The sequence below is a fragment of the Saccostrea cucullata genome, unplaced genomic scaffold (assembly GCF_032062105.1).
Source record: "Saccostrea cucullata isolate Sc308-1 unplaced genomic scaffold, CSIRO_AGI_Scuc_v1 ctg326, whole genome shotgun sequence".
Taxonomy (NCBI): domain Eukaryota; kingdom Metazoa; phylum Mollusca; class Bivalvia; order Ostreida; family Ostreidae; genus Saccostrea; species Saccostrea cuccullata.
This window is the reverse complement of record NW_026930161.1, coordinates 983,220-1,000,135: the sequence shown is the minus strand read 5'-3', so window position 1 is coordinate 1,000,135 and position 16,916 is coordinate 983,220. Positions and strand designations below refer to the sequence as shown.

Genomic DNA, 16,916 nt, shown 5'->3' with positions numbered 1-16,916 from the left:
TCCGTTATTTCCTGATTATGACAACGAGCACACGGCGGGTGTGACCGGTCGGCAGGGGATGCTCACTCCTCCATGGCACCTGATCCCACCTCTGATGTTTCGGTGGTCCGTGTTTGCTCTGCTCCTATTTTGTATATTTGTTTAATGGACGTTGAGATTGAATACTGTTCGTTATTTCCATATCCTTCATTCCAAACTGATGTCACAGATGGATGCAATCTAATTAAAATTAGATGTTCCGAATCCGCTACTGCTTCTCAAACATCTAACAACATCCTATTTGGGGTCATGTAAAAGTGAATCTTCGATTAGGCAAAGAAAATGGTTCCTCCGAAATCCTGGCTAATAGTTCAGATGGGTTTCTTGTTTTCACCACCCAACCAAAACACCCGAGGAGTTTTGTAGTAAAAAGATATGCATTGCAAAAGTTGTGTTATGTATGACGTGTGGGGTATCTTGTATAGTTTGTGCTTTTTCGTTTGCATTATTCACGTTTAGATGCCAGACTGCAGAAGATACATGAAATTTATTCCAAAATTACTTTAATTCAACGTAAGACAGTATCAATAATGATGATATGTAGCCGTGGAATTAATTTGAGAAATGTTTACCGAGGCTTGAATCTACATGGCCAAAGTGTTTGTGTTTACTTGTACATGTATTCATAATTGAAAGGTCGCTCTGATGTGACCTCGAATGGGATGTTAGATGTTTCAGAAGCGGTAGCGGATTTGGAACATTTAAATAAATTTGAATAAGATTGAAATGCATGTTTCAAAAATTAAACATGAGATTTCTTCAGTTTGAAAGACAGGAAGTGCATTTTTAAAAATTCTCTCTTGATGGCATCCAATTGTTCTCTGGATAAAAAAAAATTATGTTGATGGTTGAAAATTTCATTGTCTTTTATTCTCTATTGAATCTGAAATTAAGTAATTGTAAAGCCTACTATAACAAACTAAAAAATGACAAGTTAAATTCTTTAGATTAATGGATTTGGAGTAGTGTAGATCTACAGCTGGCTAGTCAGAGAAAAAAGGATGGCTGAGGAGAGACTTTGTAAATGAATTGATATCAGATGAATTCAGTTGTGTAGGCTCATCGCGGCAATATAATTAACCTGACAACGAGGGATGCTTACTTTTTCTAGGCAACGGATCCCACCTCTTGAACTTTCAGGAGTCGGCTTTTCTTCTAAAATCGATCATTGATCATTCTGTATTTTGATACAGATACTGAATACTTCCTTTAGTAATATTATAAACTACTACTTCTACGGGAAGACTGGCGAGTAAACAAGATTTTCAAGCTTTATGAAATATATTTTATTGACTTTTCAAACAAGTAAATGTTCGAATAAAGTAAATGGTATATGAGAATCATTTGAAAGAAGTCTTGCACAATATAAGGCACAATATCTAGATAAGGACATATAAGGTGTTTTTATCATATACCCTTCAGGCAATAATGTTCTCAAATTAAACATGAAAAGGAAAGTTGTGTAATCAATCAATACTAGTATTTAACAAGAGGCCCATGGGCCTTATAGGTCACCTGAGCATTATGCAACAACTTTCCAGTTATTGAATTTGATTCATGTTTTAAGCCAGATGCTATATGACATTAAAAATTTTGAAAGAGGCACCATTGATCATCATAACAATACACTTAGCAGTTGCTTAGCTTGGTTACTGAATACCCATACACAGGGTAGGGGAACAAAAATGCATTCGAACTAATCAGTAGTGCCCCTAACACTGTGACAAAAATCCCTGACCCTAGGTCCACACATTGCACAAATTTTAAAAATGCACCCTTAATATCAAAAAATAAATAAATGTTTTATAAATACAAAAGAGCACATTTCGAACAATAAATTCATTTTCAGTTTATAAGTAGAGCCCCCAACCCACCCCTGACCCTGGGGCCTTGAAATTCACAAGTCTGCAAGATTAGGGCCCTTGCTAATCATAACTATAAAGGTAGTTCATCTGCTTTATAACCAGAGACAAAGAAAAAAAATTCAAAGATACAATGTATTTTCATTATATAATCAATTGAGCCCTGCCCCCTAACACCAGAACCCCTGACCCTAGGGCCATAAAATTCATAATTTAAAAGAGACATTCTTGCTCATCATAACTATGTACTTAGTTAATTTAATACCTAGGAGCAAAGGAGAAAATTTTCAAAGAATTCATGTATTTTTACTATATAATCAATAGAGCCCCGCCCTAACACCAGAACTCTTGACCCTGGGACCATAAAATTCACAATTTTGGTAAAAGCACCCTTGCTCATCATAACTATGCACTTAGTTAGTTTATTTAATACCTACGAGCAGAGAAGAAGATTTTCAAAGATTTATGTATTTTTTACTAATAGTATATAATCTTTAGAGCCCAGCCCTAACACCAGAACCCTGGGGCCATAAAATTCACAATTTTGGTTGAGGCACTTTTATTCATCATAACTATGCACTTAGTTAGTTTACTTAAAAAAAGATTTTCAAAGAATTCATGTATTTTCACTATATAATCAATAGAGCACCCCCTCCCCAACACCAGAACCCTTGACCCTGGGGACATAAAATTCACAATTTTGGTTGAGGCACTCTTGCTCATAATAACTATGCACTTAGTTAGTTTATTCAATACCTATGAGCAGAGTAGAAGATTTTCAAAGAATTCATGTATTTTCACTATAAAATCAATAGACCCCCCCCCCCCCCTCCAACACCAGATCCCTTGACCCTGGGGCCATAAAATTCACAATTTTGGTTGAGGCACTCTTGCTCATCATAACTATGCACTTAGTTAGTTTATTCAATACCTAGGAGCAGAGTAGAAGATTTTAAAAGAATTCATGTATTTTCACTATATGATCAATAGAGCCCCCCCCAACACCAGAACCCTTGACCCTGGGGCCATAAAATTCACAATTTTGGTAGAGGCACTCTTGCTCATCATTATTATGCACTTATTTAGTATATTTGATATCCAGGGGCAGAGAAGAAGATTTTCAAAGAAATCATGTATTTTCACTATATATAATCAATAGAGCCCCGCCCTAACAGCAGAACCCCTGACCCCGGGGCCATAAAATTCACAATATTGGTAAAGGCACTCTTGCTCATCATAACTATGTACTTTGTTCATTTATTTAATACCCAGGAGTAGTGAAGAAGATTTTCAAAGAAATAATGCATTTTCACTATATACTTATTTAGCCCTGCCCTAGCACTAGAACCTCTGACCCCAGGGCCATGAATTTCACAATTTTGGAAGAGGACGCAATGCTCATTACTATCATGCAAACAGTTTGACTGCTTGATGTCCAGGAGTAAAGAAGAAGATTTTTAAAGATTGCATTAATTTTAGTGGTTTTGGCCCCGCCCCTCAGGCCCCAGGGGGGCAGGGATCATGAAATTCACAATTTTTGTTCCCCTTCACCCATAGATCCTTTGTGCCAAATTTGGTTGAAATTGGCTAGTGGTTGCAGAGAAGAAGCTGAAAATGTTCAAATGTTAACACACGACGGACGACGGACGACGAACGACGGACGACGACGGACGAAAACAGATAGCAATAGGTCACCTGAGTTTACTCAGGTGACCTAAAAATTCAAATGTACATTAAAAATCAGTGTAACTTAAGAAGTTATCAGTGTCACTTTCTTCAATATGTCGGTTAAACAATATACACTGATTTCTTTTCTATCAATGTGCCTCTAAACACCTGTATTTTAATTTTATTCTTCTCAAACGTTTAAAATAATAATCGACAAATTGGACAAATTCAAATTTTAAAAGTATTTTCACAGCTAATAATACGTTCCCTAGGAATTGATCAAATTTTCAAAACTTATGAATAAGCATTAAGTATATATTTTTAATTTTTGCTAATTGCCAAAATGTTTCATACCTCATTCTTCTATGAAAATAATATCGGTTGATTTTTAGAAGAGGATCACAATGCTGATTAAAATTAATATAAAAATTAAAATTAATATATATTTCTCCATTTTTTTTTTCGAAATTGATTTTACTACTTTAAGTGCTCCATTATTTTTTACAAAACTAATAGTAAGTAATCCCTTATGATCGATTGTTATAATTTATCAAAAACGGAGTAGAGAATTTATCCCTATAATCTGTTTATTAGACAGAGAAGAAAGGAGAAGAAAAACAAACGTTTCATAGTGGAGGTAACCCTATTGTTTCCATAAAACGTTACAAAAAGTGTAAAACTTACAGATGCGTTCGGTGTTTTTATAAAAGCGCTTTTCAGGTATTAACTTAATAAATGGTGTTTCTTAATACTTTGGCAAGGAAAATCAAACTCGATCGAGAGATTTGCTGATGTTTTTGCAGTCTGTAATAACCTCCAACCTGCTGTATAATAAACTTTCAAAAATAAACTAACAGTTGCCAGAAATCGCGATCGCGCGATACACATGTAATAAGGACCAAATTCTCAGTTCTTAAAAGTAAGTGTTGTTAGTATTGTCAATGCTTTGGTAAATATACTAATAAGAATTCGATATAATCGTTATAATAGCCACTCTTCATACACAGCATATACTTCGTTAGTACGAAGTGATATAGTAGGGGCTGGCTTTAGTCAGACTTCACAGCATATTGTCAATCTCTAACCAGGGGGCGTATTACGCCGACAGTATACAAATCATTTGCTGAAGTTACCGTTGTCGATAGGTAGGTCCTTGTGGAAGTTTCCGGTTTTGGTTGCAGAAGGATAAGGTTACGAGCGATAAAGCAATGCCGATAGGTAGCGCCTTATGGAGGTTTCCGGTTGCCGACACATGCCATATAGCGGCTAGCGAAGCTAACCGCTTAATTATATCTGCTTTTATGTTTCTTATATATTCAGATGTAAAAAAATTAAAACAGCATCGGTCTTTTTCTTTTCACCTCACAATTGTACAATTAATGAATGAATTTAATAGCTACCCATTTTATACGGTATAAACTGGGTTGGTACAGTTTACGCTTTATAAACCGCGAAGCGGTTTATAAAAAAAGCGTAAACTGTTCCAACCCAGTTTATACCGTATAAAATGGGTAGCTATTGAATTCATTGCTTATGATTTAATTTTCATTCATTTGATGTAAGAAAAAAAGATGATTGTCAAATAAGCGGTTTATAAAAAAAGCGTAAACTGTTCCAACCCAGTTTATACCGTATAAAATGGGTAGCTATTGAATTCATTGCTTATGATTTAATTTTCATTCATTTGATGTAAGAAAAAAAGATGATTGTCAAATGTAAGAAAAAAAGATGATTGTTCTAACAAAATGACTTTAATTTGTACAAATTTGAATGTAACGTCAGGCGGATTGATACGTTTTTGACGTAAGTCATTGTGACGTAGGCAACCCATTTCATACAATATAAAGTAAATTTTTTATCCAATCAAATATAGCGTTACAACCAGAATTAAATTATTTTCAGATAGAAATGGTTAACTGAGTTTGAAATCTAGAATGCGCAATATTTTTGACGGAACGACGAAGTATGAAAATATCTTCTTTTTTTTTTTTTTTTTTATTGCCCCATCACATGTCCAAGTATATAATAGTGCCAGGGTTGGGGCCCTGGGTTCACTAAGTAACATACATAATACACATATATATTACACAATCATAATGTGACAGGACATTTTTTTCACATATCATTCACACACCTTTCGCTACATAACATGCATATGATTATATTTATAATAATATTTAACAACTGAAATCTTAATATAATCAGTGAAAAGTTAATGTACATCTGTAACTGCATTGTTTTTTCAAAAATATTTATCATATTAAAACATTATCAAATTCCATCGTTTTTTAAAACTGTCCATTTCCCCATTTTTCTTATAAATATATTTTTCACAATTAAAATAATACATAACCTCTTGTTTGACCCTCTCAAAAGATGGTACACATTTTTTGCATCTATTTCTATAAATATGCTTTTTTATTACACATACTACTAAATTAAATATATTGTTATATTTATAATGTTTTCCCAACAAAACATCAACTTTGTTTAGAGATATATCAACTCCAAACTGTTCTTTCATCCAATCCAGTACATTTTCCCAAATTTCTGCAACACACTCGCATTCCCAAAAAAGATGACAAAGTGTCTCTGGGTGTTTCTTACAAAAACTACATACATCTGAGTCAGTAACACCAATTTTGTGTAAATATGTATTTGTAGCTAAAATTCTATGTACAATTCTATAGTGGAACCATCTTAACTGTATATCATTTGTTATGTTAAAAAACAGAATGTTTTGTTTTTTCCACCAAAATTCATCAACATTAAGTTCTAAAATGTTTTCCCATTTCATTTCACTTTTTGGTTTTTTGTATTTCTGACTAATAAAAACATCGTAGAAATCTCTTGCACCTTGTTTGCTTTTTGATATTGTTTGTAAGAATTTTGGGAAGAAAGGTTGATTTCTTTGAATTATATTATGATCATAATTCAACTGTAATTTTCTAATACAATTTGTTATGCCTAAAAACATTGTAAAAGGTGTTTTTAAATCATATTGTTTACAAAAGTCTTGGTATCCTAACAAAGTCCCATTTGTATCATAAAAATCAAAAACAAATTGTATACCTTGTCTCAGCCATGACTTATAACAAACACTTCTGTTGTTTATACATATTGATGGATTATACCATATGGGACTTAAAATAGATGTTTGATCATCAATACATAATCTCAAATCCAACAATGCTGAAAAAACATCATTCCAGAAAACATTTTCCGTATCTTTCTTAAGTTTTTTTGAAAAATCCCTACCATAGATAACTAAATATTTAATGTCAGGAATTAAATCTTTTAGCAATTCTTTCCAGGCTGATTTACATGAACTATCAAACAATCTGCGAATCCATGTAATTTTTAAACTTTTACAAAATGAATCAAGACATGTCATTCTCATACCACCGTTTTCATAACTTTGGCATATAATATTTTTAGCCACCCTAGCCGTTTTGGTTTTCCAGATATAATGAAAAAATATAGCTTCAATTTCTTTGAGTTTTTCTTTAGAAGGGCTCGGTAAACTAATTAATAAGTGACTAAATTTAGGTAAAAGCAAGGTTTTTACTACTGTTATACGACCTGCCGTTGATAAATGTCTTCTAGACCATGATGATATAAGCTTTTTGACAGAGTCAATCTTTGGCAAAAAATTCAAATCAAACATAGTGTTTGTGTCTAGATCTACACAGTATGCTATACCTAACACTGTAAATGGTTCCTGTGACCACATCAAGTTTTGATATTTATCACACAAGTTATCATCAGTATGAACAGTAGATCCAATCCTAATACATTGAGTTTTATCATAATTTGGCTTCAGTCCAGAGAATTTGGAATACTGATTGACTAAAGACAAAGCTGATCTAATTGAGTCTTCTGAACCATCCATTAATAAAACTGTATCATCAGCATATTGTAGTAGTTTATATTCTTTATCTTCAATAACAATGCCCTTTATTAATTTATTATTTCTAATCATAATTCCCATTATTTCTGCACATAGTAGGAACAAGTAAGGTGAAATTGGGTCACCTTGCCTACAAACTCGTCCCATTTGGAAAAATTCAGAAAAAATACCATTTTGAATAACACATAACTTAGGTTCTCTAAACAAAATCTTTATCCATTTTAAAAAATTCTCACCAAAATTAAAAAATCTGAGTACTTTAAAAATAAATCTCCAAGAAATAGAATCAAATGCTTTCTCAAAGTCAATCAATAGAACAAGACCTGAATGATCATGAAAATATCTTAATTTCTGCTTCTCAAAGTTTACTATAGAATAATGAATTTAGTGAAAATTTTTACACAATCAATGTCTTAGAAAAGGTCAAATGTAAGTAAAATTAATCTAAAGGGACAAAAGTTTTAAAATACATCAAATAAACATAATTTTCAAAATACACTGCAATTATGTCAGCATTTAGAAGCTTATTAATACTTTCAATCAGAGTAGAGATTTGAGCCAAAAAAATCCATTGATAGGTATTGTGAATATAGGAAAAATTTAAACATACGAAGCATATAAAAATATGTAGGTCTGTGTAACACATGAAAATTATGATTCTGAGTGTTAGAATGTTAATACCGGGTATATTAGTACAAGTTTCATAAACTCGTACTGATTTTGGTATGTTGAGATTTAATATTTTAGTTCAAAAATCTAAATTTTCAAATTTCCGAACAGGTTTTGAAATTTTAATAATTTCGAATTTTACCTTAAATGTTCAGATTTTCAAATTTCAAATTTTCAAAAAACGATTCTAAAAGTGTTAGTATTTAATATACCGTTTGTTCATAAAAGTTTACACTTGACAATCTATAGTTTAGTAATATATTTCGTCTGTTGATTATTTAAAATTTACTTCAAACTTCTGAAATTCAACTTTGAAATGTTTTCAAAATTTAGAACTTTGATTCAAACACTCAAATTTTAGATATTCTAAAACACTTTTTACATTTTGGGACTTTGGTATTTCAAATATCCCAAATATCAAATTCCAAGCCTGGTTTGAATTTTTAAACTATTTCAAAACTCTTTTGGTCAAGCAAAAAGAGCTTTTAGATAGTTGAAATATTGAACTGACATTCAAAATCCAAATCGGGTTTAGAAATTTGATATTTTGATATTCAAAGTAAAATACTAAAAAAACAAAGTAAAAACTTCGAGTTTTCAGTTTTACTTTGAATATCAAAATATGAAATTTGAATGTTTGAATCAAAATACTAAATTTCCAATCTAATTAAAATTAGAACTTTGATCCGCTCCAGTTTGATCGCTACTTTGTGGAGCAAATAAAATTGGAGCGGATCAAAGATCTAATTTTAATTAGATTGCCAAATTTAAAAAAAGACCCTAAACGTTTTGAAAGTTGAGATTTAGAAGTTTGAAGTACATTTTAAAAGTTGAAAGACGAAAAATGTTACTAAACTTTAGATTGTTAAGCGTAAACTTTCTAAACAAACAGTAGATTAAAAGCGCAAAAGTTTAAAATGAATTTTTAAGGTAAAAATTTAAAATATTAAAATTGTAAACCTGTTTGGAAGATTTTTTAACTAAAATATCTATTTCAATATACGAAATCAGTTTTGAGTTCTTGAAATTTAGAAATTTGAAGTATTATATTAACATTCTTAAACTCAAAAAATCAATGTACAAATTTGAATTGTTAAGTGTTACACGGACCAATATATCAAAATAATATATATAGGAAAACAGAGAAAATTCGAATAAGCCAATATCCATTTTGGTTGAAATAGTTTGTCAATCTCAATTCCGTAGGTATCATCTGATGAACCCTGTATTATAATATTCTTTTAAGAAAATGGAAAACATTCAATCTCTTGAAATAAAAGTAGCCATCACATGATTGGCAACAGTAATTGTTTTATTCTTAATGCCCACGGAAGATATTTTGACCTGACCTGCCTTCTTATATAAAACAGTTTCTTATGACGGATACCATTATTTGGTGATTATTGTCTTCTTGAATTTATGAACATGTCATTGATTTTTAAATATAAGAAGAATCCCTCCTCTACTTTGTTGGTTTTAAGATTTAAAAACACATGCTGGTAAAGTGACTGTAAAGTACAAATATATTCACTTCAGCTAAAAACAAATAATTCTTGTTTCCATCATAAAGTTAGGCCGTCGACACTATATCTACAATTAATATTGCTTGTTTGTTTGTTTCTTCCATTTTCAGCAGCCAACAAAGCCTTTGTTTCGCATAAATGAATTCCTTGCTTGTTCCAATAAAGGAAATTTTACTGAATTCCGGTGAATAGTTAAGGATAAGTATTTGTGAATTGTTAAGCTATTCGATGTTTATTTAACAAACAGCTCAAAAATACAAATGAGAACTAAACAAATGAATCCCAAAAACATATCAAAAGTTGAAAAATGAGATGTTATGGAAAAAACTTGATAAACATTAGCATCCTTGTCGACTGATCACATCTGCAGTAAGTTCGCCTAAAGAGAGGTCGTATTTGCGAACAAGGTTTTTATACCCCCGTAGTTTTGCCCTGTTCGTCCGCCTGTCAGTTTGTCCGCAAAAACTTCAACCTTGCCCATAATTGTTGGGTGGATGGGTCTACGGCTTTCATATTTCACAGGTGCTTTTCTTGTGATATGGCCATTTTGGGAAACACCACATTTGACCTCTGACCTTGGAGTTTGAACCAGTTTAACAAATATTTGTCAAACTTTAACGTAGGCCATAATTATGGAAAATTTTACAACACATATATAAAAAATTATACAATATAATTTGGAAAAGGTCAAATGTTGTAACGTTTTACATGCCATAGGGGGCGTCAGTTTTCACAAAAAACATCTATGTATTCTTAAAACGAGGTTATTACCTTTGTATTATCAACACTCCTTTGAGAGAGTTTCTCCTCGCTTAGGACATTGTACCATCAATTTACTTTAAATTGTTTTTTGTTTTTGTTTTTTTTTTGGTCATTAATGTTTATCTTTTAAAAAACATGCAATTATGAAGTTGGTGTGTCAGATTCTGTTCAGTAGAATTCTTCAAAGCATTGTATAAATAGGAAAGAAATATATTTTCAATTGATAAAAAAAAAGTCGGTGAAGTAAATATTTCAGTTAAAGGGTACGACAAGAGACTATTTTTTTACATGAAATTCTGAATACCTTCTGCTTTGAAATACAATAACAAATCACTAAAAAGGGAAAAAATAGAACTTGTCTGCACACATAAGAAGCGTCGTAAAAGAGTTTATTTTTGTAAAGAGTACATGCAGGTATATGATTTGCGATAAATAGTTGCAGAACTGTAGCTCTCTGCTCGAGAAAATTCGGACAGATAAAGCAGAGACCTACAGATCCAAGCGTTGTAAAATTCTTCGATTTACACCGCAGATTTCAACAATTCCAACAGGCTGTCTTTGGTAACGGATGTCAAAATGCGATTTTTTCAAAAACCGAAATTCCAAAACCATAAAGGACTGTTTCGGAGTATTGAAAGGTAAATAAAGAATCAATAACAGAAGTAAATAACCATACCAGTAATTATCTGATACCGTTCTAAAAGGGAAGGAAAGCCTAAAATACCAGAAATAATACTCGAGGTAAGCGACAAAAACTCGGCGCCTTAAATCGAATGTTTTTACAACGCTTGGATTTGTAGCTCTCTGCTTTATCTGTCCAAATTTTCTCAAGCAGAGAGCTACAGTTCTGCAGCTATACAATAAGGTTCTTACAATTTCTTTAATGCTACTACGAAATCGGGAGAAGAATATAAAACCATAATTTTCGGGTTTTCTGTTTTATTTTCATTATCTTTTACATAACATACAAGTACACTGCCTCAGTACATTCAGATCATGCATTCACACAAACAAATAAATTATACAATGAATGAAAGACTTACACAATCAAATACATGAATGGAGGGATGAAAATACTCTATGCGTGTGTTTGTGTTTTGGTAGGTCTTTTCATTAAATCTTTAAGGTTGTTTTTCTCCTCTTTCTTCTTTTCTTCTTCTCTACTCTGATGTGAATTAAAACAAGTGTTTCGCGATCGTTTGAGTGTAATTAAACATTTTGAAATTAATTGTCTAACCTGAGATCACAACATTTAAAACTTTTTTCTAAAAATAATAACATTTTTTCTTAAATATAAATAAAATAAACAATATTCTCTAAGGTCCATTTAAAGGATTAGCATGAGGATTTATATTACCCTTATTTTATCACAGTTTTGATTCCCAAGGCCATGAGTTTTGATGGTCACATACAAATGTTATAGGCAAGGATTTACTCTGACATCCGGGTTCCATTCCTTCCCTAACATTCCATGTATTTGACACTGCGCTTCCATAGGTCGAACTAAACATTAGAGGTGCCCTTGAGGAAATCCGGAAACTCCCAGAGCAAGCTTTGTAGGTTTCACGATTATGATTGTATACAGGACAGGCAGGCCGACAAATGCGCCCGCAAGTGTCATAAGCTGTTAATATAAGTTCTGAGTCGGAGTCAAAAGGTTTTTTGAATCCAATATATGTCATTGCTGACGTCACCGGTTGCCTTTCATCAACGATTGCGTAATCTTTGTATGTGCCTGCATAATTGAGTCCACTGGATTGCACAAATACCTTCCCTGCTCCTGACCCAGATGGATCACACTGTTGTTTATACTGGACCTGATTTTGAAGTCCTATTCTCTTTGCCTCCTTCTTAAAGTTCTCTGGGTCATACATATCTCTTTTTGTAGTTCTTGGTGATGAAGTATGGAAGTTGAATCCCCTTGGCCTTTCGTACAAAACTCTGATTGGAATGTAAGCCCAAGCGTCTTCATCTACTTTTCCGTTGACCATGAATGTGTTTTGGTATGGTTTGTTAAGTGTTGACAAGGCAGCTTCATTAGATTGAATAATGTTGGTTGTGTTTGGGTTAACGTTTTCATCAGCCAACTGACTCTCTTGAGTATTTATGCTTCGTTTTCCTCTAAACCTAAAAGGTTGTCTTCCTCTAGATCTTGAAACACACACTCCCCGTAAACAAACAAAATAAGGGCCTCCACCACAGGCGTCTGAGCATCGTGGCATGGGGGCATACTGCACAATACGGTCATATCTGCTAGAGAAACCTTCCAGATTTGTCATTCGTCGCATGAAGGGCATGAAATTCATTCTCTGGTAGAACTCATGACCAGCTGGAACTCGAACCCCTCTTGGGTAATCTCTTTCAGGATTAATACCGCTGGCTCTTTGTCCATTTCTGAAAGCAACCCACAGAAGCTGGAAAAATGAGTGGATGAACCAGAAGACAGGGTCCCAGGAAGCGGTGTTCAGGCCGGACATGTAACCGTCGATCCAGTTGTGGACACCGTTGTGGTGATTTTCAATGGAGAAGATACTCTGAGCGGGCTGGGGCTCGGTAATTTGGAATGTTCGTCTCCTGGACAACAAGGCTCTAATACCAGCTTTTCTAGCCAAAGATGCTCCACCTAAGGAAATTTAAAACACATTTCAAACCAAGGAATTAGAAAAAATGATATCGGTTACCCTTTGCACTGTTATCTCAGTTTTACATATCATATGAAATAGAAAGCTAACTTGTTTAGTTACCTGAGCCTATGTTTCTGATGATTGGGGTTCCAGTGGGTGTCCTAAATCGACCAAAAGGTCCTGACAGAACTGGGCCGTTTCCTGGACCGAAAAAGAGGTCAGACCAGACAATAGATTGAGTAGGATCCATCATTTCACTGTCTGTGGTCATATCCCAGTAGGGCATGGGGATACGGCATGCTGTCTCCATCCTATATTATATATTTTATTTCATGACTTAGAGGTATGTATATTTTAGTTCGTGTTTCATCATATAGGACTATGTTCTAACTGTAATTTTTTTTTAATTGTAAACTTACACAAGTACGTAAACCATATGACGAGGAAGGAATCCAGGTCCGTTGTGCATCAGTCTTGCGGCCTGTCCGGAGTGTAGGGAGGCAATCATGTCATATGTACTCATTCTCCGGTCAACAGACTTGATAAAGTAATAATAGCAATAAGGTAAAGTCTAAAGACAAATTTTCGACCTTTTTGTGTAGGTATTCATTTCAAAAAGCCACAGAAAATCCCAATTGTTAATAAACATTTATTGATAAAAGGATTGTATTGTTTTAATGAGCCACTGGACCTTTTTTCAATTATGTTAAAATGAGTAATCAGGTGTGCCTGTTTTACATCTATGCTTAGATTGATGAGGTAAATATGTAAATATGTGGTTTCTGAATCTATTAATTGTTTTACCTTCTTTTGAAATCAATTAAAGTTTGTAATCAATTACATGATCAAAAGAAGTTGCTAAAGCATGTCAACATTTACATCAATCATAGAAGCTCATTCATTTATCTTTATACAATTGTTCTTAGAGAGATGACCGGAATAATGAATTAGAAAAAAATAAACCTAATTTTTGAAAAAGAATTTTAAGTCATTTATAAAGCCAATAAACATAAATGAAAACTTATTCTTACGTAATCGTTCTTGAGTCTTCTGAAGCATTGGAAAACACTGTTTCTTTGAGCGTCAGAGAGAGTCCGGATTTCTCTTCTCACTCTCCAAGTTCCAGCCTGTCTTTTCCCGCGCTTTTGGTCGTGTACTTCAGATTCCAATTGTCGAAACAGAGATTTCAGATATTGGACTCCTTCTGTGCTGATGTTCTGAGCAAAGTTCTCTTTTCCGCTTTGAGTCTCCAAGGTAAATTTCCGGATGCAGAAATCTTGAATACTTCGCCCGGATACTTCTCCAATGGAAGCATTCTGAGATTTGTATGTCAAGCATTCCAAGATGTCTCGTGGTGTGTTTAATTCTTCAATTAATCCCAACGATAGCGGCAAGACAACTGCTGCTAAGAAGCAGACGATGAGGTTTGTTTGTCCTTTCCGCATCTAAATAACAAAACAATTTTTTAGTTTTATTCCTTGTATTGTTTTAATTATGCTTTTTGATTGACAGTTTATCCAAAACTATTTATTTTTCTTTAAAATTTTCAATATCTAGAACGGGTCCAAGTGAAATTTTTTTTATATATTAATGCTATCAAACGCTTCTGGAAAAAAAATCCCTTCCTGCTTACAATCTCATAAAAAATTATTTCTTTTACCCCCAAACCTGCTTTAATAATAAAAGTGTTTCATTTCTCTGAATCCAAGATCATAAAACCATCATTTATCAAATTAATAAGTAGCCCCCATTAAATTCTGGCATATAGAGCTAAGAAAGATGAGATTTTTAGGCAACGCACCTTGGATTCTTGTATCACCGGAGGCAGTGTCTCTCTTTCCAGGTATATTATCCTTTTATACACCTGGCCTACGTGCGGAGAGCGCTGATTGGCGTGAATGGAAAACCTCTGTATAACGCCTAGTTTGACAGACTGTTAACCATCCGCTTACTAATTCCCTCTGAAAACAATCAATCAATTATTTAAATTATGATTTGAATTTTATGATATGACTGTTAATTACTAAGAATCACTAAATCAGATATGAATAATGAAAACATATTTCATATAAGAAGAACTGATTACAATTAGAATAAGAATTTAACCTGTTTAAAGAGTTTATTAATAAACCCACACATTAATTTGATTAAGATTTACGATGTCATGACAACTTCTGAACTTTACGACATCTTTGATTTTTGTTTCAGGTCTATAGGAAAATATTATTCTAGAGATATTCAGGTAAAATTTTTCATTTTGCAATTTTGATTGTTTTCTCTGTATTATTTTTTTTTTTAGATTGAGCAATGCATTTGTTGGAATGATAAAGTTAGACATGCGTTGTAATTATGGTTTATGGCAAAAAAAATACTAAAAATAGACCTAACTTTATCAATATTATGATTGACAACTAAAGTTAATCGTCTTGAGTTCGATTAGGTTATGATAGGGATCCTCTTTAGAAATTATAAAAAAAAATTCTTTCCCATGATATGGACTTAATTATTTACCATCTTTTACAAAATTTAGATTCAATTAGATGTCAGTTGTCATATACAAATTTTGCAAAGAAGAATATTGATATTGCTTAAGTTTACTACATGTTTAAGACCTTTTTGTTGATAGCAGAAACTTCCATGTTGTAATTAATAAGTTGCATGCAAAAAAACAAAAAAGAAAGACATGCTTAATCTCATCTTGTTAACCTTAGAAATAACACGCCAGCATACACTGTGTATTGACACGATCTTTCATATTAACTTACTAACTTTGCATGTTTGCAACTCACAGCCAAATATCACATATAGGTACAGCAATGTAGCGGTTTTATTGAATTAGTTGTATAGGTGCACATGGTAGTATATATTTATGATTTAAAAAAAAAAACTTACGTACAGGGGACAAAATTAGGAAGTTAGATTTCTAAGGAAGGGTCATATATTTTATGTACAAAAGTTTCAAATGAGCTTTTTTAAGATTCGGAAAACACTGACGCAAGACTAAAAGCAAGAGTTTTTCTCTATTCGACGTCGACGGAACTTTTATAGTTAACCTCTGAAGCCATGCTGGCCACCATAATCTATAACTCATTTAAATGTAAGTAAAATGAGAGGCAAACTCTCTCTCTCTCTCTCTCTGAGGAAAAATGTAAGAAGATGTGCATGTTAACAAATTACTTGTACTTTATACGATACATGTATTTCGCATGCGTGACGCAAAAATCAGAACGTTTGCTCCAGCTAGAGTCGCGGAGATAGGAGTTGTCCTCTACAAAAATTTGAACTTTTTAATTATAATTTGTAAATTTTAATTGAAAAGTTCAAATTTTTGTACAGTTGTTCCTTACGCCGCGGGTTCGTATCCCATTGTGGGATGTGGCCAGCTTTTCAGAGGAGACGGTATAAACAGAATTTCCATATCACAGTAGAAGCTTGCACAAAAGATCCCTCACTGTTCTATGGTCCTGAGTGCATTTCACTGTACAGGCTTTGTAATGTGACACAATTTCTAAGCCCAGACGTCACAATTACCATCATGTAAAAAGATGTAACTGCCTTTGTGCTTTGTGGACTGGAAAAAACAGGTCAACAACATAAAATATGCTGGACTCACAACGACTTTAGATTTGCTCGTATATTATAAACTATATCTCAGAGAAATCTGGCAAACTTGAAAAAAATCAAACTTCTACCGCAAACCAATCACTTACCGTATTATGAATATCTCCTTAAAGATGTGAAACTCATGACCATCAATTGAATAATCAGTTTTTGCTCAAATTCGTTTAAAGTGGTTAATACTACCTATTTTGATAAATAACTATGAAAATCAGATAATTCTTGGAAAAGAATGTGCTAT

At 33.1% G+C, this 16,916-nt stretch overlaps 1 protein-coding gene across 1 annotated transcript; it reads right to left on the bottom strand.

Annotated features, from left to right (window-relative positions):
* Window positions 1-10,806: 10,806 nt before the first annotated feature.
* LOC134283136 (tyrosinase-like protein 2) lies at window positions 10,807-14,989 on the bottom strand. Its single transcript, XM_062765594.1, has 5 exons — window positions 14,859-14,989; window positions 14,089-14,502; window positions 13,477-13,595; window positions 13,178-13,368; window positions 10,807-13,056 (listed from the first exon to the last, which is right to left on the bottom strand). The coding sequence occupies exons 2-5, from the start codon at window positions 14,500-14,502 to the stop codon at window positions 11,801-11,803; spliced, it is 1,980 nt and encodes a 659-aa protein (XP_062621578.1). The 5' UTR covers window positions 14,859-14,989; the 3' UTR covers window positions 10,807-11,800.
* Window positions 14,990-16,916: the final 1,927 nt, after the last annotated feature.